Source organism: Copadichromis virginalis, linkage group LG23 (genome assembly GCF_057382275.1).
Source record: "Copadichromis virginalis isolate Kocher_CV1m ecotype Utaka linkage group LG23, C_Virginalis_male_GT1.1, whole genome shotgun sequence".
NCBI classification, from domain to species: domain Eukaryota; kingdom Metazoa; phylum Chordata; class Actinopteri; order Cichliformes; family Cichlidae; genus Copadichromis; species Copadichromis virginalis.
This window is the reverse complement of record NC_140639.1, coordinates 1,091,719-1,116,042: the sequence shown is the minus strand read 5'-3', so window position 1 is coordinate 1,116,042 and position 24,324 is coordinate 1,091,719. Positions and strand designations below refer to the sequence as shown.

Here is a 24,324-nt window from a genome sequence, read left to right as displayed (position 1 = left end):
TCTGAACATGGCGGCTTGTTGGCTCCAGACCGGCTGATCTGAATGAAACTGATGATCTACTGGGATTTCCCCACATAAACATCTCTACAGTTTACAGAGAGCAAGAAACTAACTAAATCATTACTAGTACTACTACTAATAAATACATAAATAGAAACATGATTGAATACGCTGAACACACTGAGCTAGCCCCAGCCCAAACTGACCCTGAACTTCAAACTGTCCAGCTGCAGCCTCGGTTTCTACCTGTTTTCTGAAGTAGGATCACTGTGGCGATCACAAGTGTCTTTGTGCTGGTTTCCTCTTTGCGCCTGTCAACTGTGAGTTCATACCTGAATACTGAGAGAAAGCTCGCTTGCGCCTTCATTGCGACAGGAACTTGCGTTGGTGTGCGGGACCGTAGCCTCAGCTGTGATTCAGCTGAAGCAGCAAAGTAATGTAATGAAATACTTTCTCCTGGGAGTAATTAAGTAACATACGCTGCTTAGCAATGGCGGTGACGGTCACAGCGAGCCAGTGAGAACCCAACAGACTCAATAACAGAATCAATAAAGGATCGAATCAATAATTGATGCCAGTAATAGAATCAGAATCCAACTCCCATTCCAGGTCGGATCACATTTGGTGATGAAACATGAAAGTATGGATCCATCCTGCTTGTATCAGCAGTTCAGGTGTAATCCTGTGGATCTGACACTGTGGGCCCCTTAGCACCAACTGAGCATCGTTTAAATGTCATGGCCGACCTGAGTATTGTTGCTGACCATGTCCATCATTTTATGAAAACAGTTACCATCTTCAGATGGAGCTCACTGCAGACCTCAGTCCAACAGAGCACCTTTGGCGTGTGCAGCTGACACACTGACTGTGTAACGCTGTCATGTATGGAGCAAAACCTCTGAGGAACGTTTCCAACACTTCCAGTCTGTGCTGTGACATAAAGAGGGTCCACTACAGTCCCAGCAAAGTGTACCTAAAAATATGTCCAGTCAGTGTACATCAGAAAAGCACACTGATAAAGATTTTGTTGTTCTTCCATGAAACTGTCTGAAGGTGTTACAAAAGTTATTGAGCAGACACAACAGAAATAAAACCGTAGAGATGAACTCTTTCTGTCCCCAGACTGGAGATGCTTCAGGTCCCATGTGGCCTTTCTAACCTCCACGTTTCTGAGACGAGCTCCTGGGATGCTGACCGCACAACAAGGCACAGTGAGGCTGGCACCACACAGCACTGAAGGCCGAGCAGTCGCACCAGAAGTCACCGAGGAGAAACACGAACGGCACGAATCGCCGATGAAACAATCCAGGTCACCCTACATCGTGACATCATCACACTGACAAACCAATGAGTGCTCAGCCTCCGCTCAGCCCCGGAGATGCTCCCAAAGGAAAGATGACATAAAAAGTGAAATCCCACACGAGGATTTAATTAAAAAAATAATTAGCAACTGCCCTCGAAGGAATCACATGATCTCGTCCCAAAATGAACCGTTAAAAAACCAAAAAGGTGGATTGAAAGTTGTTTCCAAAGGTGACTGTTCATTTTATTTCTTATAATAAATATAGACTCTTACAGGTCAACAATCACACATTATCATACATACAAGGACGACAATCCTCAGTAAAGATGGGAGCGCACTGATTGGCACTGGCGAAAGCAGCCACTGTCACCTCTTCCACCAATCAGGTGCTGGCGTGCTGCGACTTCAGGACCAGCGTTTGCCTTAGTCCTGAAACGACCATCCCACATGCTTGAAAACCAGATATTCCATAGTGTTGTGCAACAAAGTTAATTTTTGGAAATAAAATCACGGCAGTGGTTTTGTTTTTTGCAGTAGCACCTCCCACAGCCACTGGGATCAATGGTTCCAACTCTGGGCCCAGTAAGTTGATGGTGTGCGTCTCTTTTTGATGGAGAAAGACGGTGGAATAAAGGTATACGGTGACGTCACGGTGACGTCACGGTGACAGGATATGAAGGAGTCTGTTTGACGACATAAGTTTTAGTTACAAATCTATCGGCTGATTCCCACATGATTGTTTCCCATATTGATAAAATGGCATCATTTAAAGCCAACAATGGCAGAGCTGCATCAAACAGCAAAGCTCAGCCTACAGGCTGCAAGAAGGACTTTGGATGAATGTTGTTGGTGGTCTACTGCCCCCAAGTGTGAGCCTGAGGAACGGTCAGGAATAACTGACGGAGCAAAGCCAATAGATGGAGAAGCAGCTCGAGCTTTCAGCAACACTACTCCACAGTGTTTTCGTAGCAAAGTCCGGCCCCCACACGTCCACCTGTGTGTGTCCCCTCCTCCCTGACTGTGAGTGTTTAGTGCACATCAAAGAGTCTTAGAGGATCTGCTCCGTGCTCGAGGCGGAGATATCCAATAGTCTCCAGGCAGCGTACGGGTTGAGCTCTTCCTGGTCTCGGCAGAGAGCCCACACGTACATCATCCGGAGGACTTTTTCCTGGAGGAAAGATGACAGATGAGATCACTTCACTTTAAATTCAAACAAAACAAATAACATGATGATACATCTGTAAGCGACTGATTGAACCACGACACAAACATCTGTTTTTTTTGCTGCTGGCTTGATCGAACACACAGTCTCCTGTGCTTCAAAGGGAGGGGCTCAGCCTGTGCAGAAAGCTTCTTGGCATTTTCAGTTTCAGTCAACATCCAGACGTCGCATTAAAAAGTTTGAAAGATGAAAGACATGGAAACAGAGACGCTGAGTCCAGGAGCCATAAATGGTCGAGTGTGTCATTTAATGCTCAGACATTAGAGCTCAGCTTATAAACTCCAGAGGAACAGTACATCCACCATTTATCCTTTGGCAGAAGCCTTGTATCCTGAGCACTGGGCATCTGCCAGCTGCACGGTGCTGAATGGATACTTTGACCTCGCTTCCAACCAAACGCGTCCCCGAGCTGTCCTCGGCGGCTGATTCACAGCCCATAAAGCTTTCTGGGTCTGAATAAACAAAGGCCAAACGGCTGAATATGACTCCACCGTCTCGTTGCATTCACTTAATGATCAATTTAAAAGATCTCACACACGTGTGAGTGTGACAACATGCCAGCTAAAGCTCTGTAATAGTTCACGATCAACCAACAACTCTGTGTGTGTGTGTGTGTGTGTGTGTGTGTGTGTGTGTGTGTGTGTGTGTGAGACTTACAGGATCTCCTTCCACCACTTCTCCTTTGGTGTTTCGGATCACCATGACTAACTGAGCCTGGAAAGTGATAATCAGCACTGGACCCTGGTCCATCATCTTACCCATGGCCAGCTGGAGAACAACATGCATGAATATTTACTGACCAGAATTCAAGGATTTCCCTTCATCAGGTGAAACATTTACAAATATAAAAGTCGAATCAATGATCAGAGTCGTTACAGCTCCCGTCAGCACACGTATGAACTGCAAACTGATGAAGTGTTGCTATTTTTAAACCTGAGATTGCAAAGAAGAGCCAGTAGTCTGAGTATCAGCCCGCAGAGTCTCGTCTTACGCAACTTACATCAATACTGTCGATGTCCAGAATCTTGGAGTGGAACTGAAGCCCCATGGCCTTGGCTTGCTGGATTGGATGAGCCAGCTGGCTGTACGTCTGCAAACCCAGTGAAGGAGAAAATGGAGATCACATAATGACAAAGACACTTCATGAAAAACTGGCCACCTGCAGAGAATCGAGGCACAGCAGAGCCATGGAGCTGTCAGTCCACTTATTTAAACACGCAGAGCCAGCGTGTGCAAAAGGACGTACCGCTTCATAGCACCAGTCCTTCAGAACCTCCAGCTCCCCTCGAATCATGGCCTGTGTGGAAAAAAGGCTTAAATGGTCGTCCTGACTTGTTTTATGAAGGCAGTGCACAGTCGTACCGAGTATTCTCCTTTTGCAGAGGTACACTCTAAATGACAGTTTAAAGATTTAGAAAAACTTGAGTGATATCTGCTGAGATTGGTGTTACCTCCAGTATGTTGGGGATGATGTCTCGCTCACACTGCTTGAGAAAGGAGTCTTTGTCAAAGGACGGGTCCACCTTCAAAATCTCTGTCAGCACTTCAGACATCTCAGTCTTTGAAAACAGTCCACCTTTATGCACACAGACGAGCAGGACAAAGATTTGTAAAAGATTCATCAAGTATATGATAAACAGCGATATAACCTCCAATAATATAAAGACTTTCATCTTTACGTAAGTCAATCCTCTTCTGCTTATCCGATCAGATGTCTGAATCACCCCAACCGGGTCCTTTGGATGTGGAGGTCGGGCTGTTTGATACAACGATATGAAAATGTCTGTCGTTTCATATCGTTTACTTCCTGCTGTCGCAAAATAAACTGTTCACGCCAATATTTTTTCACCGTTTTGATGGTCACTGCAGAATTAGCTTCTTAAAGTTCTCTCTTACATTTAATATCACCACACTGCGGACGGACAAGCGACTGTTTTTATGCGTTGTCGTTAGCAACAACGACGGTAAAACCACCATCCGCTTGTTTATTTTCCACATAAACCTTTCACAATAAAGCTGAAGATCCTGTTGAGATTTTTCAAAATAAATTGAATCACGTGAAAGATGCAGAGTGTTTAGAGACGAGAAGCTAAAAAGAGCCGTCAGGTGCTAACAAATAAACCTTAGAACACGCCGTGTAATAAATACTCAGAGAAAACGGCGGCCTTTCAACTTATGTCTAAAAATGTATCGTTTCAGCATCGGTCAAAACACTCGACTCCAGCTACACGACGCACAGCTGGAAACACTTCACACAAGTCGAGCTGCCCGAGATTCACAGAATGGACAGAAAATGCAAAATGTTTGTGAAATATATCGCTGTTGGACGGCGGATGTCTTATATCGCGATATCAGATTATAGTCATATCGCACAGCCCTGTGTGGAGGAGCTGTGCTCCTTATGAACGACTCCACTTCCCCCCCCCGAGGAGTGGGCACTCCACCCTGTCCTGGCTGAGGACCAGGTACTGATCCTCTATTGGTGGATCAGTACCGCATATGTTACTAAAAACATCTTGACTAGACATCATATCAAGGTCCACGAATACAAATTAAGTCTTTCAAGCATAAAAAGAGATACATGTAACAATTGTGTGTTTCAAAGCACCGACAGTTCCCACAGATGCTCACCTATGATGTCAGTCATCTTGTCAGTGACGGCACGGGACGCTCTGATAAACGCGTTGTCACTCTCATCATATTTCATCTTCATCTCAAAGAACCCTGTGATTATTAAAAAAATCAGTTTGTCAGAGGTTTGGATACAAAGGTAATCTGATTTCCAGGCCTGGATAAGTTCAGGAAAGCAGTACGAATATTTGTCTTTCTAACAATAAGCACATTATACAAGCAGCATGTTTGTTTATAGCATTTTGAGTCAAAACATTCACAAATGTGTCAGAACATGTGGGCGGCGGAGAGCTTCACCTCACAGAAAGCAGGGCAAGAAAAGCGTGAAACCAATCAAAGACTCATCCTGCATCCCAAACTGGAATGAAAGACTTTCATGGCAGCAGTTTGCCAGCAATGTTATTTTATCAAACACAGAAGTGAGTGATCAGCATTTTCAGCTTAGAAACGCTGATGGGGCCCAAATGGCTGTGAAAAAAACTACATGATTACTTTGTGTAACGTCCCACCTGAAAGGCCATCTTTCACACGTCCAAACATTATTAATCATTAACAGCGTTTCCATAACTAATGCACATAAAATTAACCGAGTGTAGCTACATCTTCCATCACCCTGCTCTTTCAGAAAATGCTTATTAATAGATGCTAATAAACTGGAGGGTCAGTAACGCCATCGCCGGCCAAACACAAAAGTACGCCAGCTTTATTACTCGGGGTCAACAGTGAAGATGCAGCAGCATCACATTTAAGACAACAGACATTGGTCCTCTCCTATAATTACACTGGGACAGTTAAGCAGGTAACGCCTGAGCGACTAAAACAAAGAGTCAGTATGTGTAACATGAAGGGGGGGGGGGGGGGGTTATTGCTTACTGTTAAAGACCACGTTGTTGTCTTTGAAGTCCTTCCACTGCTGGTACCATTTTGAGTCTTTGTGGAGCACCACGCCCATAGCTTCCCTAAAGTGATGATATAAACATATACAGTGATATAAAATGTGATAAATAAGCACTTTACAGCCAGATCAACAAGGCAAATAGAAATGAAACACTTGAAATGACAATGAGGTGGAGGAAATGGCACACAGCTGTTACAGTCCTCCTCCAAACATCAGGCAACAGTTTGTGTGAAAACTGTCATTTGATGGTGTTAAGCTGATGATACCAAAACCTGCTGAAGAAATAATATTAATGTCAGTTTCTTGGTATCTGATCGGACGTGAGTCCCAGCTCTCGCTGCTTTTAGCTTTGGGTGAGTTTCAATTCTTATATCTTTAGTAATATTGGCCCGATCGATCCAAATATTGATCGTGAAGCTGACGGGCATGTCCCCTCTTAGCATCAGGCAAACAGAGGGCCCTCACGTACTCGTTGGCCTCAAAGACCCTGCTTTCATCCGCTGCCCCCTTGGAGGAGAATTCCGTCCTCTTTCTGAGTCTGGTGGGAGGCCGATAAGGGCCAGTGTGACCCAAGTCACCGATCTCTTTCTTCACACTCTCCATTCCCTAAAAACAGAAAATCTGTCAGTGACACAAATTATTTCTAATAGTAAATAATGACCTCGTCTTTAATGATAGCTCTGAGAATAATGGTAACACGTTTATGCGTCATACATGCTGTACAGGAGAAATAAAAGGTGAATCATATTTAACTTGCACTGTGACTGCATACCTGCGATATTGCTTTAAATGCGCCCGTCTTCCCCAGCATCTCTCCACTCTTGGAGACAGTCTCAGCAGATGTCTTTGCTGTTTTGGCAGCTTCTTCCATTCCTTCTTTGATTTTCTTCCCAAATTCTGTCCGGCTGACCTCTTCCAGTCCCTTACAAACATACAGAATCGTACCAGCTTCAGCAGCATGACTACAACAATCAGAGTTTATACGTGTACCTGTCATATTTACCTCTTTGACCGTCTCTGAAATGTTTCCCAACTTCTTCCTGAGAACCTCGGACGTCTTCACTGTTTCAGACTCTATATTTTTCTGGGAAAAGACAAGAAGAGCATTTCCAGACCTGCTACTAGTTTAAGTGACAGAAGTTCAGCGTGCGGCCAGATACTTACATATTTCCTCCGAGCTTGCTTCAATGCCTCTGACTCCTCGAGTTTTTTGGCCTCTTCTCGAAACTTTTTGATGTTTTCTTTCATTTCCTTGCTCTTGTTTAGCTCCTGTTTGAGGTTATCCAAAAACTCTCCCAGGAAACCTCTTCGTCCACCACCCCGCTCTCCTGACAAATACCTTACTTGAAGAAGGGCTGACTGAGGCACCTTGAAGACACACAAAAACCCCACCAGGTTAGGATGAATGCAAATATAGAGTTTGTATTTCTCAAATGTATTTCTTGTGCCAGAGTTCTAAAAATGTAAACCTGACCAACAGTTGATTTTTAGAGAGAAAAGAAATCCCACCATCTATATCTATCTAGATACAGTGTGCTAGACTTGGGCTAAAAGAGGAAAATTACCAAGCATTTGTATTAAAGTTTCAGCAAAGCCTTTCAGAAACTATACAAACGCAGGTTAACTCTAAACTACAAGCTGCAGTACGACTTCCCTGAATAAACTGTGACATTTTAGCATTTTAAAGCACCCCAAGTATCTTTCTGTGTTAATACTAATGATTATATATGCCAATATAAACCAACAGTATATAGACTATATGGCAAAGGCAGACATAATCAGGGTCAAGTAGGACTTCTTATTCCAGGTGTTGTTACCTGTGGAGAGTGTGTGAGGAGCCCACGTATCGTGTAGACATTGGGTCTGTTGGAAAGCAGCAGGTAGGAGGAAGGGAAAGCCACCAAACCCCTTCTTACACATATCTGGACAAAGAAACAAACTTCAGCAGACACTCGAGGCTGAAATAAACTCTTGAACTGAACGTGACGATAAATCACGAAGCTTTGGTGTTTTTACAGGAAACTTCTTTATCGGAACGCTTCAAGTGAAGCAGCAGCAAACAAGCTAACGATAGAAAAAGTTTTCCAGAAACAATGTTTGGAGCTTTTGGACTTTTCACTGAAATTCCAACATTTTATATGCTCCCAACTCCAAGAGCTGAGACACCGGCTGCTTACCCCTCTATTCAGACGGCTAGCTCGGCTAGCTTACAGCACGTTTAGCAGAGAAGTTAAACGAAATTGAGATTTTCGCCGTTTCGGCTAAAAGAGGCCGTGGAATAAATGTCGTTTCAGTTCGTTCCCTTATCGTTTTGTGGTGTTTTTACGTGGATATTTTACACACATGGCCCAAACACTCACCTGATAACACCGACATAAGGGGGTCGCCATCTTGAACGTCGTGCTTGTGACCTTCTTCCGGTGGTGACCTTCCTCGTCCACGAGGGGGCTGGACTACAGCTCATTGAGCCAACCAGAGCTCAACAGGACCGTTCCACCGCCCCAGTGTTTGTGCCTCATATTTACGAGATCAACTTTGACCTGCAGTCGCTGCTCACTATTTGGCTCATTTAGCTCACATGTTATGAAACGTACGATCAGCGCACGAGCACCACAAACAGTGAACGCGTTTCAAATATTGAGGTTTATTTTATCAAAACACCTTACAGAACAAAAGCACTGACAGGAAGCATGATAGGACAAAAATAAAAAATTAAAAGTTGGTCTCTAAAAAATTTAAACAGAAGGAAAAACAAACACTTTGACTATGACGTGTCACTAAAGCCCATTTCAGACATGCATTTAGTTTTACTTTTGTAACAGCATCTGAACGTGCTGGCTTCATGCCTGAATGACTTCTTAAAACTCAAGAAAGCAATAACAGCACGAGCTAATGTTTGAGTTATGTCTCCTGAGCTCACTGTAGAACCCCAAAGGAGAATAACGTGAACATTAACAGCCTCACATCTCAAATTCATTTTTGAGCTGCAGTAAGATCTCTCACTGAGTGGTACTCTGACACATGGTGATCAGTCTAATAGTCCTCATAGCTTCATTCAAAGTCAAGCTTACCCATGTCTGAGTGATTTTAACATGTGACACATCCAATGTCTGAAAAGGGCAAAAATAAAGAGTTTCACTGTTACATTTATCTAACATGGTATACTGGGTGAAGGGGCAGTTCAGGAGTACAGAGTGAGATCACAAACTAAAATAATGTCAGATGCAACACGGACACACAGGTTATGCATTCCTGTCAATCCTAACATCAATTTCTCTTCCATTCAGGCGATAGCCGTTCATGGTCCGGCAGGCGCGCTCGGCAGTTTCGGGATTGTCAAAGCGAACCACACCGCAGCCCTTGGACTTCCCGTTCTCCATCTTAATATCAGCATACTGGACCATTCCTAAAGGAGGATGAACACAGATGTCCAAAATGACTGAAAATGCTGATTAACAGTGCTGATTTCATTTGATTTGATTTGAGTCTTACCGCATGCGTTGAAGGTATCCTTCAGCATCTTCCAAGTGAAGTCAAAAGGCAGCTGAAAGACAAAAATATCCCCAAATTAATTTAAAGTATAGACATACTTCTCCAGTGAATACGCCAAGCTAAAGTGTGGATTAACTTACATTCCTGACAAAGATCTGACATCCCTTCCTGACATTGCTTCCCCCGGCTCCAGGACCTCCAGCCCCAGCTCCTCCAAAGGAATTGCCGCCAAATCCACGCTCCAAGTCACCAGAACGGTCAAACTGACCACCAACACCTCCAGATCCCATCCGGTCAATTCCAGAGCTCATGCGGTCAAGGCCGCCAGATGGAAAACGGTCAAGTCCTCCGGCAGAGCCCATGCGGTCGAAGTTGCTCGCCATTCTGTCAATCCCGGTGTTGCCCATGCGATCCATTCCCATCGGAGAGCCAAAGTCCATGCCGCCGCCGCCGCCACCGCCGCCACCCCCCATGCGGTCCAAGCTAGATGGGCCCAAGCGGTCAAATCCAGATGGGCCGAGGCGATCCATACCTGAACTCATACGATCCAGACCAGGTCCGACCCTGTCCATACTGGGTCCCAGCCGATCCATCCCAGAGCCCATTCGGTCAAACCCGGAACCCATCCTATCTAGATCAGACACGCGGTCCATCCTGTCCATTCCCATCCGATCCATTCCTCCCATGCGGTCCATGTTGGTTCCCATGCGGTCCATTCCAGAGCCCATGCGGTCCATTCCCAGCGAGCTTCCTATAAAAGTGAGCAAACAGAAGAGAGAGAAAAATGCATGAGTGGAAGTAAGCACCAGTGTGGCTTTCAAACAGAATCCTGTAAATACTAACCCATTCCTCTTTCAAAGGAGTCTCCAAAATTATTGCGAGACATTCCCATTTCATTTCGCCCAAATTCCCTGTCAAAAGCACCACCAATCCCACGGTCCATCTCTGACAATGCAAGAGATGAAACCATTAGACATCCAGCAAAACGTGAAACTGTTCCACGCTTGCTCTGGAGTGCTGAGTGGGTTTTCAACACTTGCTTACCGTTCATCCTGCCCATCCCTGAAGAGCCAAAGCGGTCCATGTTCATTCCTCCAAAGTTGTCCATCCCTATAAACAAAGACATTAATATTACAGAAGGCACTTTTTTTTGGAAAGACCAAATGTAGGTAGACTCAAAGTTTTACTACATACCTCCTCCTCCCATCCGGCCTCCCATGTTGGCGAAGCCCATTCCTTCCATACCTACAGGGACAGAGTGACACTGAGCTCTCACTTCACTGCGGTCTTTTAGTCAGTGGATTAAAAATAAATTAATGTGTTTTAAGAAGCTGCAGTTGTGTACCTCCAGGACCCATGTTGCCCATCCCTGCACCACCACCTCTGTTGAGCTGAGTAGCATCAATAGGTTGGCCCCCAGGTCCCAGTCCCAAACCAATACCACTCAGGCCACCTGGTTCAGAGACAACAGGTTAAGTTTGAAGATTGTGTGTGTGTGTGTGCGCGCGCACGCGCGCGCGCGCGCACACACACACACACACACACACACACACACACACACACACACACAGTAGCATAAATACAGCTGACACTTTCAGGGGAAGCAGTAAACCAATGTCGACCTCCATGAAACAAAGATCACATGACCCCAGGGGCTGCTGGGAAACAACAGACATGAAGCATGAGCAGACATTAGAGGAGATGGGCGACGTCAAGTAGTTTTGGAATATCATTTAAATAGTTACTGGGTTTCTCTCTCCCCAGTTTAACAAAAACTATGGTAGCATGGATCAAAGTGGTCTTCAATGCAGCAACTCGAGTGAGACAAAACTAAATATTTCATCTAATTTAACAAAATTAATCATAAAAATCGGGACTTTAATCGACGTGAATATTTTAAACTCTCAAAACCTTCTGTTATACTAGAACAAGGCTCGATGTATACTCACGGGGAAGGGCAGCTGCTCTGTCCGGTGGTCCAAAATCTTTAGGAAGAGATTTCTCATCCTGTAAAAAAGGCAAAGGCATTGTAACCATACTCATCGTCAGGCCATAGAGCTCTAATGTACAGCAAAGACAACATACCAGTTTGACGTGCATCGTCCTGTTAAACAGGAGCTGTCCATTGAACATTGCTTTGAAACCGTTAAGGAAAACATGGCACACACACACACACACACACACACACACACACACGAGAGATTCAAAAAGATTCAATGGCTACCATAGAAATGCTGAATTTTTCCAAAGGATACAGACAGCCTGCACTGCTTCGATGGACATATCAAATGTGACGGTGCCCATGCCTCGACTTTTCCCGTCTTTGTCCTCCAGAATGTCCGCCCTCACCACCATGCCCGCCATGCTGAACACCTCCTTCAGCTTCTTCCAGCCCACTTTGTAGTCAAGCTGTAGGTAGTTTCAGACAGTTAATTAGACAAGACTAAAGTTACAATAAGACACAGTTCCATATATTCAGTATTTGTATACAGACTGAAAAACGGATAAATCACTAAGGCTTACATTAGCCACAAAGACAGTGCTGCCAATCCTGCCAGCCTGGAGACCATGGATGATCTCATTGGGGATGTTCGGGTTATTCAGGAGGCTCGGAGGAATGTTGACCATGGGACCATTTGGTCCAGGACCCATACGATCCATTCCGCCCATTCCACCCATTCCTCCCATTCCCCCCATGCCTCCCATTCCGCCGTGACCTCCTGGAGGGCCTCCACCTTGGGCCTTGTTGATCTCCCGCTGGCAAATCACACCATCAGGGTCCTTACAAAGAAGCACAAAATAATGAGTCGGCCAAATCCACAAGTACAGCTTTTGTCTGTGCGTCGGACAGCTTCCCCCTCTGGGACCTACCTCTTTCACTTTGAGGGGCCGACCATTGAGGTTGTGCTTGTTGACCTTCTCCACTGCTTTCTTCATCAACTCTTCCGTCCTGAACTCAACAACACTGACAAAAACACATTTCCAGTGAGAAATGTGTGTAAAACACTGGTGCATGTCTCACGTGCAGTTTGCACTATTTGCTTTTGACGATAAGTTAAAGTCTACTTACGCACAACCCTTTGTTGATTGAAGTCATTGGAACAGGTCAAATCAAAGGGAAGAGAAAATATTTCAAATTAGTTAAAGTGATTGTAACACTGGACATATTTTGACAGGTCACAATAAACAATCTCATGCAATTAAAAGTTCATCACCATACACAAGCCTACAGCCTTGGTCACATCTGTGCTTCCAAAATAACACTACATTGTTAAGATCTTTTTAAGCCAAGCCAGTAACACAATACAGGCAAATGTATTCAATAGAGTTTTCCCCCAGCATCCTAAAGGCAGACAGTGACAGAGGATTCCCAACTACTGAGATATTAGAGTTTTCCAGCAGTTCTATGGAATGAGTTTTATTTATCAACCATCTAGCAGCCTTGCTACGACCTCTTGCAGACTACGGCCCATTAGATCATAAGGAGCAAATCCCACAACCACAGGGACATTATCAGCTACTGCAATCCCACAGGATTGGCTACAAAGGAGCTGAAGTCCTGTTATAAGATCATCAACCCTTCGATGGCCTCGAGTCAATGCCACAGACAACTTCAAATGAAACATGCCTCCGGCACGTCACCGTGTCACACACACTCCACCAGGTTTGTATCTGAACAATTCCAACATAGTAAATAAGGAAACCAAAGCTGACAAACACAGGTTTGTCTAGGCTTATTCGTGTGTTTTATTTGTATGTATTTGCACTTACCCTGGATTTGCCTTCTGCGTCCATTAAGTGTTCCACGTACGTTACCTCACCCACTACAAATCAGATTCCAGAGACGACACACACCAAGGGGAGAGAAGCCGAGAGAACAATGGGGGTTTAGAGCAGAAACAAGTAGGGTGGCCGGTGACAGTGAGCTCAGACAGCCAGTCCTGAGCCTTCCCCCAGCACCTCATTCAGCACAATCTGGTACAGGTCTACAAAAAGCAAGCTTGGACTTTTCCCCTCTTTCTTTAATTAATTGAGACTTCTTAGCCCGTCCTTGTTAGAATTCTCCCGAAACACCAAACGCAGTAGACTGAGGACAACAACTTTTGGACTGGCCAACAGCCTTTCAAGTTGGATATGATGCCGCAAACACCACCTCTTCTACCTGAAGATAATTGACCAAATAATTTCAAGTTGGCAAAGCCTCCTTAATACCTCAGCCGCTTTCCTGTCAAACCTCAGCAAACTTTGTCAACGGTTTTAACCCTCAGTCCATCAGCTGAGCCTAGCTGAGCTAGAAACCTACCCATAATCGTAATGAAGAAAAACTTTTGGATGAGAAGCTTCTCTAACTGCCAACCTGATCATGGACTGGACCTGGTCCTGAAATGCACGATCGTAATTTGGATTCAGCGTCGACCACAGCCACGCCTTTGTTCCAGGTCATGTCTGCTCAACAGATGGACATTGATGACCAAACCTCTAGAGACAAGGACGGTGCATAAGAAGCTGCTTCGTTTTGTAGACCTGTACCCCAAATAAATCCGCAGCACAAAGCTGTGCTTGGTACAACATGAAGATCTGCCGAGAAAAACATTTGCTTGTCAAGGTCACACCTAAAAAAGAAAATGCAATTTAACTCCACAGTCAGTTGTCATGAAACAAATACTACTTGGACCTTCTGAAAAAGCATTGTACCCTTCTTAACACATGCTCAAATAGGTGCCAGTTAAATGCATTACTCCATAGCTACACAACATGTTTAACACTTTAATTGACTTTTAAATAATCCTTACTCACATCCACATTTACTGCATCACAAATTAAATATTACATTTCTCCGAAGGTTTGACCACAAGTTAATAAATCTTAAGTGTGTAAGTTTTACTGTTAATTACAAATTTCAACTGAAAGCAACCTTTTCCATGTTTCTGGACCAAAAAAAAATCACTATACTGTAACAAAGAACTGTATTTTTAATGCATTTCTTGGGGGAGGAACCACATCATTATCCCATTCATGATCACAAGCCATTGGACTTTCGAGTTAGTGGACTTCCTTTGCACATTTACGACCGCCACTTCACAAAAACTCAAGATTTTAGTAATCTTAAGGGAGACTGAAAATTCAAACATCCAGGTTCACCACGCTTGTACACGTCTGCAGCGACTCCTTAGCTGACAGACAGATTTTTTAAAAAAGGGGACCTTGTCCACAACCATTGTTCCAAGTGACTCCAGCATGGTCTCAGACAACACTGTACAACTCCCCAGAGCTCTTCAAAACTGCAGTGGTCAAACAAAATGACCCTGCATCCTGATTTGATCTTTTATCATGTCAAAAATGTGACACGAGTCAACCCCTAATCCTGATACCTTACCTTTCTCTTTCATCAGATCTTTCAGGGCTTGCCACTTCACATCATATGGGATGTTGCTGACGAAAACGCGGTATCTCTTGTTTGCGTTTCCATAGGGCTCATAGCGACCACCTCCACCTCTCTTCTGAGGCCTTTCCTTCCTGCTGGCATTGGCCTCATTCTTGCCTTTTCCATTCATTTCCCTGCAAAATGTAAAGTTCACAAAACTTTCTAAACATACTTTAAAAAGCTTTTAAAAGACTTGCCAAACTCACATCCATCACATCTCCCATTTTTGCTTCATTACAATCCATCCATCTTACTTTAAAATGTTTCGTTATATTGTGTTTTTTTGTACTTTAATTAGCTATAGTTGTGTTTAACTCCTTATAACTACTGTAACAAAACATTTTCCAAAATCTGGGGGAACAGAAAGATACCTCATGTCAGTGGTTCCCAAGGTGGGGTGGGAGGGGGGGGGGGGGTCTGTTGTTTATTTATTTGGTAGGTGGTAGTTTATTTTATTGCAGTTTACTTTTGTTTGTTTATTTGTTTACAGAAGGTTTCCTTGTAAAACAAAGGAGGGCCTAGCAAATAAAGTTTGGAAACCGCTGCCTCGGGAAAAGTGAATTTCAATGCTAAATGCTAATACTAACTGCAGACACAGGCATCATTTACACAGACACACAATGGTTAACTAGCAGCCTGCTATCTGCAATCCAGCCGCATGGCTAGGCCTCTCCTTGGATAAAGCGGGCCTGTGCTATATTAAACTGTTTAAGTAATGCCAAAAAGCAGCAACAGCGACCGGACATAAAGTTAAATATGTCCACTTTCTGTTGCAACAAAGCAATAGCTACATGTACTTTTAATCCTATCATACATCCAGTAATATATAACGCAGGGTTGCATTCGGTAAATAGACGGGCCCCAAATGCCGCTTAAGCTAGAAAAACACGTACAGAACGTATTTAAAGCACACCGGGGCTGCTAGTCTACCATTAATTGCATTTTTAAAAAAATATAATTAAACAGATGCCGCTGTATACAAATTTATCGCTGTGTAAGAAAACAAATTAAGCTAACTAGCTAATAAGCCGCAACAAAGGAACCTCGATGAATGGCCTTACCCCTGCTGCGAAGTCGGCTGCTGCTGCGGCGGCGTCGACAGCTGCTGCTGGCCTGCTTGCTCTGTGGTAGTTTCTACCTGCTCGTTGGACATTTTCTTACGCAAATTAGTGCTTATGAAAGGAAACTGTACTAGAAAATTTGATATTAGTGATTCTTGCGCTTCTAAAGAGAAACTCAAAAGCACATATACTGAATTCGTACAACTCTCACTGGTACGCCAACGGAGGAAAATGGCGGAAAGAAGGAGGAAGCATGAGTTTAAACGAGAGGTTCTTCTTCTTCTTTATATTATTTATCGGCGTTTGGCAAACAGCAAAATGGTACATTACCGCCACCATCCGGTGAGGAGTGTGGACTGAAATGTAAAAAAATAAAATAAAATCGTCCCAGACAAATTAGTCTACATTAAAAAAAATATATATATATGGCCTGATAACTTTTACTTATCGAGTTCTTACGAAATAAATCAACCAAGTCCAGTTTCAGTTTCATATCACCAAGCTGTCTTCATTCAATGAAAGGGTCTGCTTCCGGTATTTTCTTTTAAAACTAAGGACATCGCGGCACGTACATTGATTTTCAGAATAATGTGCAAGCGTACATAAAGTTTGATGAACGGTAAAATAAGTAGCAAAGGTTTATATGTTTTCAAAGAAACGTGACAAACAGGTCCTTCATGTTTGAAGCGTTACTATTTTTATAATGGCATCACAGTTTTATGCTCTGCAATTATTTTACAAATATGCCGGGCATGGTTTGAAGAATTTGTATTCTATTGCAATGATTTTGTTGGTATTTTTAACCTCTACTGTCGTTTACATTATTTAACAATGTAAACATAATAAAGCTGAATTCGAGTTGTTATGCCCGCCAGACCTCACGGGGGCGATAATTAATAGGCAATCCGTCTAGTCACAACGATATGAGCGGGGACGGAAGGAGTGTCGGTTTTGTGCTAATTGCTCTCTTTGCCTTAACAGCTATCTCGTGAATGTTCATTATAAATGGCCCTGTAATGTTCACATATTGTAGTCAAGTACGCAGTAATATTAGGAATATAAACTCTTACGAACTCTTTATATTGCTGTTTGCGGTTCTGAGACCTAAGCGTTGCTACCGAAATGCTAACATTAGCATTAGCGCTTAGCTAGGAGTGTGTACGACGAGTCTTTCGTTACCACATGCACAGAATGAATGAGTGCGCGTGAATTAATTCGTGTTATTTAGCTTTGATAGATTTTTCAAAACGTTAAATAGCTAAACAGTTAATCTCATACAGCCATGGCTACCGGTGCTGATGTCAGAGATATTCTTGAGTTGACCGGAGGGGATAATGATGGTCCCATCACCAAGAAAGACCTCATCAACTCAGACAAGGTGAGACTGTGTTATTCATGTTTGTCTTATAGTGAGATGGACGTTTGTGTTTTGTGTTGTATACGATAATTCTAACGATGTCTGTCCCTGGATTTAAGTAACACTGGTTTAAATTATACTTTCAATGAATTTCACTAGCTGTTGGGTTCGTAACATGCAGGTATAATAATGTACTTATGTACTTACAGCTCAAAGCTTTTGCCAGGGAGAGAAACTGAAGAGATGTGTATTACAATTGTTTGAGCACAAATATTTTTGCAGTTGAATAACGAATGTCTGCATCTTCCACCTCAGAAAAAAACCAAGAAAGCAACAGAGACGCTGACCTTCAAGAGACCAGAGGGAATGCACAGAGAGGTCTACGCTCTGCTTTATTCTGATAAGAAGTATGCTTTTCTTTTTCAATATTAGTCAGTTAATCTGAAATGCATAAAGGCCTTTTTAATGTTTCCTGTTTGGGAATTTCAAAAGGATTTATTTGGATTTGGAAGGAATCTAAAGTGTTTTGTAAATAACTTTGCATTTCTGTGTTTCTTGATTTTATGATAACAATTAGAATATTGATAATAAAGAATTGTTTTTTCTGTTTGTCCATAGGGATGCACCCCCCCTGCTGCCTAGTGACACCACTCAAGGTTATAGGACAGTCAAAGCCAAGTTAGGCTGTAAAAAGGTTCGTCCCTGGAAGTGGATGCCCTTCACAAATCCAGCACGCAGAGACGGGGCCATATTCCACCACTGGAGACGTGTTGCAGAAGAGGGCAAGGACTACCCTTTTGCTCGCTTTAACAAGGTAGGGAAAACCCTCTTCTGCTTATGTAGTACAGGCAAGAAGGACATGTGGTTGCAGCTACCCGTCCTTTCGCATTATTCATCCTTTTTCACTGTTTCTCTGTTTTACCTCTATAGACAGTGCAGGTGCCAGTGTACTCGGAGCAAGAGTACCAAATGCATCTCCACGATGATGGCTGGACTAAAGCAGAGACAGACCACCTGTTTGACCTTTGCAAGCGGTTTGACTTACGCTTCATCGTTGTCCATGACCGATATGATCACCAGCAATACAGAGTAAGTGTTTAGTGCCTCATCTATAATGGATTTGAAAATTACAGTAAGGGGAATTTAAAGAACACACGTTTTAATTTTAAAAACTGTTTTGTTTGTTTTTTGTCAGAAACGCTCTGTGGAGGACCTGAAAGAACGATATTATAGCATTTGTGGTAAGCTGACCAAAGTGCGCGCAGCATCAGGGACAGAACCCAAAATCTACATCTTTGACGCTGGCCATGAAAGGCGCCGCAAAGAGCAACTGGAAAAGCTGTTCAATCGCACACCTGAACAGGTTTGTGATTTTGCATTTTGACCTGTATCTATGTGCAGGTGTATAGACACGTTCTTTTTGTGGGGGAAAAAAAAAAGAAAAAGATTTTTCACAGCATTTTAAATGTGAAAGACCGCATTTCTCCGTTTTTCCCTGCAGGTGGCAGAAGAGGAGTATCTTGTTCAGGAGCTAAGGAAAATTGAGACTAGGAAGAAAGAGCGTGAGAAGAAAGCCCAGGATCTGCAAAAACTCATTAAGGCAGCTGACACAACGACAGAGTTGAGACGAGCTGAAAAGAGAGTTTCCAAGAAGAAGCTTCCACAAAAAAGAGAAACAGAAAAACCGGTATGATAGGATTTCACTCAAGAAGAGCAAAGTAAAGCACATGACTGCTGGTAACAGAGGAAGTCAAAGAAAAGCAACAATGGGGAGAATTTTAATAATAATAATGGTCACGGTGCAGCTTTGTCCTCATTTTGCACTAAATTAATTGTTACTTGCTTTAAGTGGTGTTTTGGTCATTTCTTTATTTTGATGGGACAAGTGTCTCTAATAAACCGCACCGATCTTCTTTCAGTGTTCTAAGTAACATTTAAACCCAGTTTGATCCATAATAATGCCTCTATGGTGACGTTTCAGACGTATCCAAACAGTTTGTGTCTCGCATTTATAGTTTTTCTTGTTTAGGCTGTTCCAGAGACGGCAGGCATCAAATTCCCTGACTTCAAATCAGCGGGCGTCACACTGCGCAGTCAGAGGGTGAGTATAGCTCCGTCCTGTTCAATATTATTAAATAGTCCTATAAAATCACTCTTAGGGAATTGATGTAAAAGTAAAAATGTGAAATTCTTTAAAATAGCAAGTTTTTGTTTGTCCAACTCTTAATTTCAAGATACTGATTTGTGAGAAACTAGAGTTTCTGACTTTAGTAGCTATTCCTCTTATCACTGTGATAATTAATTCTATTACTGACTAGCTAATATCTGTAAAACCTAGCCTAGCACGGGGACTCTTATTCATCTTCAAGACTGATGAGGAGCTGCCGCTCTCTATGGAAAATACATTTGCACAGCTAAAGGAGTGGAGTGGCCCCACAGCTAATCAGTCAGATAGAGTTCAGTGGATAAAGACATTTTGATCTGGCCCGCTGAAGTGCATTTCATACGAATTAAAAGCCCCGAGGTGGAGCTGTTTATCCTAATGTCCCGGTACCTTAAATCACGCTCGTGTGTGTGTGTGCGTGTGTGTGTGTGTGCGCGCGCGCATTTTTCTCTGCGTGTTTGTGTGTTATTAAGATGAAACTGCCAAGCTCCGTAGGCCAGAAGAAGATCAAGGCCATTGAGCAGATCCTGATAGAGCAAGGAGTGGGTGAGGATGACTAAACTTTAGCAATTTGTTAACATTCCCCAGTTTCACAGTCTTAACTCTTCTTTGCGACAGAGTTTAGTTTCAGTACAGAAGGAAATAAAAGGATTATGTAACCTTTGAAGCATTGCAGGGATGCTACAAATAAGTTAGAGTTTAGTTGAACACACAGGACGTTTTTCACTTGTCTTTATATTTGTTTGCAGCATCTCAGGCGCTCACTTCACGTTACAGTTGACAGTAATGCAACAACACTTTGTAACATGTAACCACTTTAGCTAAACACACTGTGCATGCGTAGACTGTACACACCATCAACTAAATAAATGTGTTAAAGTGCTTAAATCACACTTTAGTCGTTCCTCTTTGTGCCCTTCTGTAGATCTTAACCCCATGCCCACTGAGGAGATTGTGCAGATGTTCAATGAGCTTCGTAGTGACTTGGTGCTGCTGTATGAATTGAAGCAGGCCCACAGCAACTGTGAATACGAGCAGCAGATGCTGCGTCATCGCTACGAGGCCCTGCTGAAGGCCGGCGGGTGCGTGGGAACTGTAGGAGCCGGTCCAGTCATTGCATCACAGGGTGGGGACATCAACGCCACCAACAGCACTACAGCATCCACCCCAGGGGCTGAATCTCAGTCCTGGCTCAATGCAGATGACATTAAGGTGGAAGCCAAGGAGCAGATCATCGACGTTGTAGGAGCACCGCTTACCCCCAACTCGGTATGTTTGTGAAACTCGGAAACGAACTTTTCCAAACCGTTATCATTGTGTAATAATTTTTGTTTTATACTATTATTAGTAGTATTAATGGGCGAGAAACCAATGAAGAATCCAGCGCTCGTTATTGCAGCAGTCACTCGTCGTGGTTGCTTTTTTGTATCTGTGTTGAAAAGGGTCGAACCTGCTCATAGCCTCATAATAAAGCTCTGCAGCAGTAGAAAAGAACAGTAGAGACTAATGACTGTCTTCACCCTCCTGAGGCAAACAGCAGGTGTTAGCAGGGGAGAGCGCAGCATGAGTGGGTCAGACTTTTCTCCGTTGTAGGCATTTTGGATGTTATTCATTAAGTGGTCGTAGCAAACCCCAGCGTGACTGTCGTGTATTTGTGCATTGCAGCGCAAGCGGAGAGAATCGGCGTCCAGCTCGTCTTCGGTGAAAAAGGTGAAGAAGCCTTGATGGGAGCGGCAGCTTTTACACGTGGAAGCGAAGCGGCAGTGTTACTCATTCAGATCACAGTGGCGACGGCCACGAGTGAACCAGAGAGACACAGCAGAGCTGGACACCATGTTGTTGTCTATTTACGTACACTCATTGCTCACAACACACACACACCTTTTCACCTACTAACGAGGCCTTTCGAACCCCTCCCATCAGGCCTGCTCAGCATCGCTGTGACAAAGGCAGCGACTGAGTGACATTTCATTCCATTACTGCTCGTCTCCCTGCCTCCACCGCTGCTCGGCCTTAGATGAGGCAAGATCAACTGTAAATTGCCCGGCTGAGCTAATCGGGACACGGGGAAGAAGGTGGGAACGACTGCGTAATTGAAATGAATTGGAATGAAAGAATGGGGTCGGGGAATGGGAGGATGGCGAGCCGCAGTGCTCGTTTGACCCGTGTGAGGGTTGTTGTTTCGTGCCGTAGTGTTTACTGGAAACGTGTTTTGTGTTAACCTGTGGCGCCGGCCCGACCTCGCTTCCATCTGCTGCCCAGTTTTTTTCATGTCGGACTAGCGGGACTGATTTGTGTTCTCAGGTGACCTTGGAGATGCTTTAGTCAACGTTTCAATAAATGTCTGTTTCTTTCTTACATGGAGGTGTGCGTGTCTATACCTCAGAAGTTTGCCGTTCACATTTCAAAGGGACGTCACTCTACAGATTTCAGAGATCTGCACTTGGGGGTAATTAGTGTTGAATACACATTTGTTGGGGAAATTGTAGGGTCACGACATTCTTACCTTACCTGTCATCCAAGTTAAGTGACAACTAATGACTTCATTAATATGATAATTAAGCAGTGATCATTCTTAGGTTGGCATAGCCACTAAAACTCCATTAGGTTTCCTCCTCATAATATTGCTAATTGCATGTCAATTATGTCGTTTAGCCCACTTAGACATTAATTTCTATGCAAATTTTGAATACGTTTGCCAAGAATAGGGGGGGGGGGGGGGGGGGGCGCTTTGATATGGGTGTACATGGGTGCACATCACTTTTATAGCCTTTATATTCTTTAAATTGAATCTCTGCAGCCTGCACACAAAACTTACATGTCAGATGTTTGTCTGCCTTTTGGGTTCCAACCTGCAAAACAAAGCACATCATGCATGTATAGTTTTTGAGTTATTATTAAAGTATTCAAATGTGAATTTATCTGCAGGAGAAACTGACCCCGAAGCAAAGAAAGCGTTTGATCTTTTTAAAGTCTTGATCTGCTGCAGCTTCCCACAATTTCCCAACAGTCAGATGTGGAAACATTCGATATCACATGAAATGATCAAAATGCTGCAATTGATCGAATCTTTACTTCCAGCTCTAATTAGCATTGCTGCAGTTTCCAGAGTCGAACCATTCACAAACTGCAGCGCGTTTGATTGAGAGGAAAGAGCGAGAGAAGCCAAGTAAACATGGCTAAAATGGATTCTGTGTGTCTATATTTCATGTTGAAAATTGGCTCATAAATCCAGCGGTTTGATCTATGGAGCCCGTTGTTGCTTGAAAAAACCTCCGTAAATGTGTAATTTCTCCCTTGACAGAACACAGCCGAAAGGCTATCTTTCTTTCGCCGCCTCCTCCCCTCTCTCCCTCTCTCCCCTTCTTCTGTCTTTCATTCTCACCCCCTCTCTCCCAGCCTGCTGTTGGATTAATGCTCTGCTCCCTTCCCTCTCCTTTCATGCTCCTCTGATATCTTCTTTTCATCGCTGCTCTTGCATTTATCAAAACTCGGGCCTCTCGCTACCTCTCGATGTCTGAGGCCACCTTCAGTTATACGGCAGGCATCGTGTAAGACTGGCGCGGAGAACGCGAAGGTTAGAAATAAATGCTATTCTAAATTGAAAATAGGCGAGCACTGAGGCGTCGGCGACCACGTGTGCGGCCCCCCCATCCAACTCTGACCAGCGTGGACTCCATCCGTGCGACAGTATACGTTCTGCAACGCTGATGTGAAAAGCATGAGGCAGACCTGCGCTGGAGAGCGTCTTATAATGTGGTCGTGATGGCGCTGAGATGGGATCTCTTTATCAAGGCCCGGCTGAGGCTTTAATCACGGCCTAAGAGGTGTGCCGGCTTTTTATCATAATTGAACTGCATCCGGGCTAATCGCCGACATACGTCACTGTCGAAGGGGAGCTCGGCTCCAGCGGCAGGCGAAGGTGGAGGTGATTGAACGCACAGTTAAGAGAGAAGATGTGTACTGAGGGACGTGTGGCAGGAAGAGGCAGGTAATAGCACAAGTGATAGAACGCTGCTCAAATGCATCACGCCTGGAGGTAACCGTTGATGTGACAAAGATTAGATTGTGGATGCTTCCCGTCTGTGGCACAGTGCTTTATACCCATCATGTCACATGCAATCACTGATTACTACATGTGTGCATCAGTAGTGTGAGGACAAGCTCTGAATTATTCCCTAAACTCTGGATTTTGGCTCATCTACATCATTAACACGTCCACAGCAGGCTTTCACCTCCGTGCCCCTCACTCATGTTTCTCACTTTCACCTTCTCCACTATTTAGGTCACCTTGAGGGAGAAAACTTTTAATCATTGTTCCACATCAAATTCACCTGTGCCCTCTGGGACACTGAGCCGCAACAGAGGGGGGACGTTGAAACTGCTAGTTGGGAAATAAAGTGCCCACAGGGCTGGACAGTAGAAGTCATTTCCACTGGATTTTTTTGCTAGTGGGGGGAAGGCCCGCTGCAACACAAACCCAATCACTTGTGCTAAGCAGTGCTTACAGCTAGGCATTAACCCCACTGTCCACTCTCCACATTAAAGCCCCGGGGAGGCAGAATAAAGAAGAGTGGAGTGGAGCAGAGCATGGAGTGGGACTGCTCCCCGGCACCGTGATCCTTCTGGGAACATCTCGAGTCAGGTGGTGCCGTCTGTCAAGGTGTCCTACCTTGAAATAAAAGAACGGGGTTGTGTACTGATGGGCTTGGAAATGTCATTTCTTGTCATGATATAAAGACAAATGTGAAAGAGGTTGTGCTTCAGCAGT

General features: G+C 43.9%; 3 protein-coding genes across 4 annotated transcripts; 1 reads left to right on the top strand and 2 right to left on the bottom strand.

Annotated features, from left to right (window-relative positions):
- Positions 1-1,521: 1,521 nt before the first annotated feature.
- On the bottom strand, positions 1,522-8,482 carry timm44 (translocase of inner mitochondrial membrane 44 homolog (yeast)). Of its 2 annotated transcripts, XM_085448365.1 has the most exons (13): positions 8,415-8,482; positions 7,872-7,976; positions 7,219-7,422; positions 7,058-7,138; positions 6,827-6,976; positions 6,524-6,660; positions 6,030-6,115; positions 5,157-5,249; positions 3,977-4,101; positions 3,772-3,822; positions 3,526-3,615; positions 3,183-3,293; positions 1,522-2,471 (listed from the first exon to the last, which is right to left on the bottom strand). In XM_085448365.1, exons 1-13 carry the CDS (start codon positions 8,442-8,444, stop codon positions 2,352-2,354), a joined length of 1,383 nt encoding a protein of 460 aa, XP_085304491.1. In that variant the 5' UTR covers positions 8,445-8,482; the 3' UTR covers positions 1,522-2,351. The 2 variants fall into 2 exon arrangements, with proteins under 2 accessions (XP_085304491.1, XP_085304492.1); XM_085448366.1 differs by lacking the exon at positions 3,772-3,822.
- Positions 8,483-8,678: 196 nt separating this feature from the next.
- On the bottom strand, positions 8,679-16,285 carry hnrnpm (heterogeneous nuclear ribonucleoprotein M). Its single transcript, XM_085447881.1, has 16 exons — positions 16,033-16,285; positions 14,924-15,105; positions 13,318-13,370; positions 12,617-12,624; positions 12,418-12,511; positions 12,070-12,327; positions 11,802-11,955; positions 11,632-11,681; positions 11,496-11,553; positions 10,892-10,999; positions 10,741-10,791; positions 10,591-10,656; positions 10,390-10,491; positions 9,687-10,297; positions 9,547-9,598; positions 8,679-9,460 (listed from the first exon to the last, which is right to left on the bottom strand). Exons 1-16 carry the CDS (start codon positions 16,122-16,124, stop codon positions 9,297-9,299), a joined length of 2,103 nt encoding a protein of 700 aa, XP_085304007.1. The 5' UTR covers positions 16,125-16,285; the 3' UTR covers positions 8,679-9,296.
- A 635-nt stretch (positions 16,286-16,920) lies between these two features.
- On the top strand, positions 16,921-21,911 carry dmap1 (DNA methyltransferase 1 associated protein 1). Its single transcript, XM_085447880.1, has 10 exons — positions 16,921-17,410; positions 17,705-17,796; positions 18,008-18,203; positions 18,320-18,478; positions 18,585-18,752; positions 18,891-19,076; positions 19,419-19,490; positions 20,027-20,099; positions 20,479-20,822; positions 21,219-21,911. The coding sequence occupies exons 1-10, from the start codon at positions 17,315-17,317 to the stop codon at positions 21,276-21,278; spliced, it is 1,446 nt and encodes a 481-aa protein (XP_085304006.1). The 5' UTR covers positions 16,921-17,314; the 3' UTR covers positions 21,279-21,911.
- Positions 21,912-24,324: the final 2,413 nt, after the last annotated feature.

Excerpts from the sequence above, each read along its gene's own strand:
- hnrnpm (XM_085447881.1), bottom strand. The coding sequence starts at position 16,124 with ATGTCCAACGAGCAGGTAGAAACTACCACAGAGCAAGCAGGCCAGCAG. Across the intron at positions 12,328-12,417 it reads GGCCCCTCAAAGTGAAAGAG|GACCCTGATGGTGTGATTTG; the intron begins GTAGGTCCCAGA and ends CTTCTTTGTAAG. Across the intron at positions 11,956-12,069 it reads GCACTGTCTTTGTGGCTAAT|CTTGACTACAAAGTGGGCTG; the intron begins GTAAGCCTTAGT and ends AACTACCTACAG.
- dmap1 (XM_085447880.1), top strand. The coding sequence starts at position 17,315 with ATGGCTACCGGTGCTGATGTCAGAGATATTCTTGAGTTGACCGGAGGG. Across the intron at positions 18,204-18,319 it reads CTTTTGCTCGCTTTAACAAG|ACAGTGCAGGTGCCAGTGTA; the intron begins GTAGGGAAAACC and ends TTACCTCTATAG. Across the intron at positions 18,479-18,584 it reads ATGATCACCAGCAATACAGA|AAACGCTCTGTGGAGGACCT; the intron begins GTAAGTGTTTAG and ends GTTTTTTGTCAG.
- timm44 (XM_085448365.1), bottom strand. The coding sequence starts at position 8,444 with ATGGCGACCCCCTTATGTCGGTGTTATCAG. Across the intron at positions 5,250-6,029 it reads CAACAACGTGGTCTTTAACA|GGTTCTTTGAGATGAAGATG; the intron begins GTAAGCAATAAC and ends TAATAATCACAG. Across the intron at positions 3,294-3,525 it reads TGGACATCGACAGTATTGAT|CTGGCCATGGGTAAGATGAT; the intron begins GTAAGTTGCGTA and ends GTTGTTCTCCAG.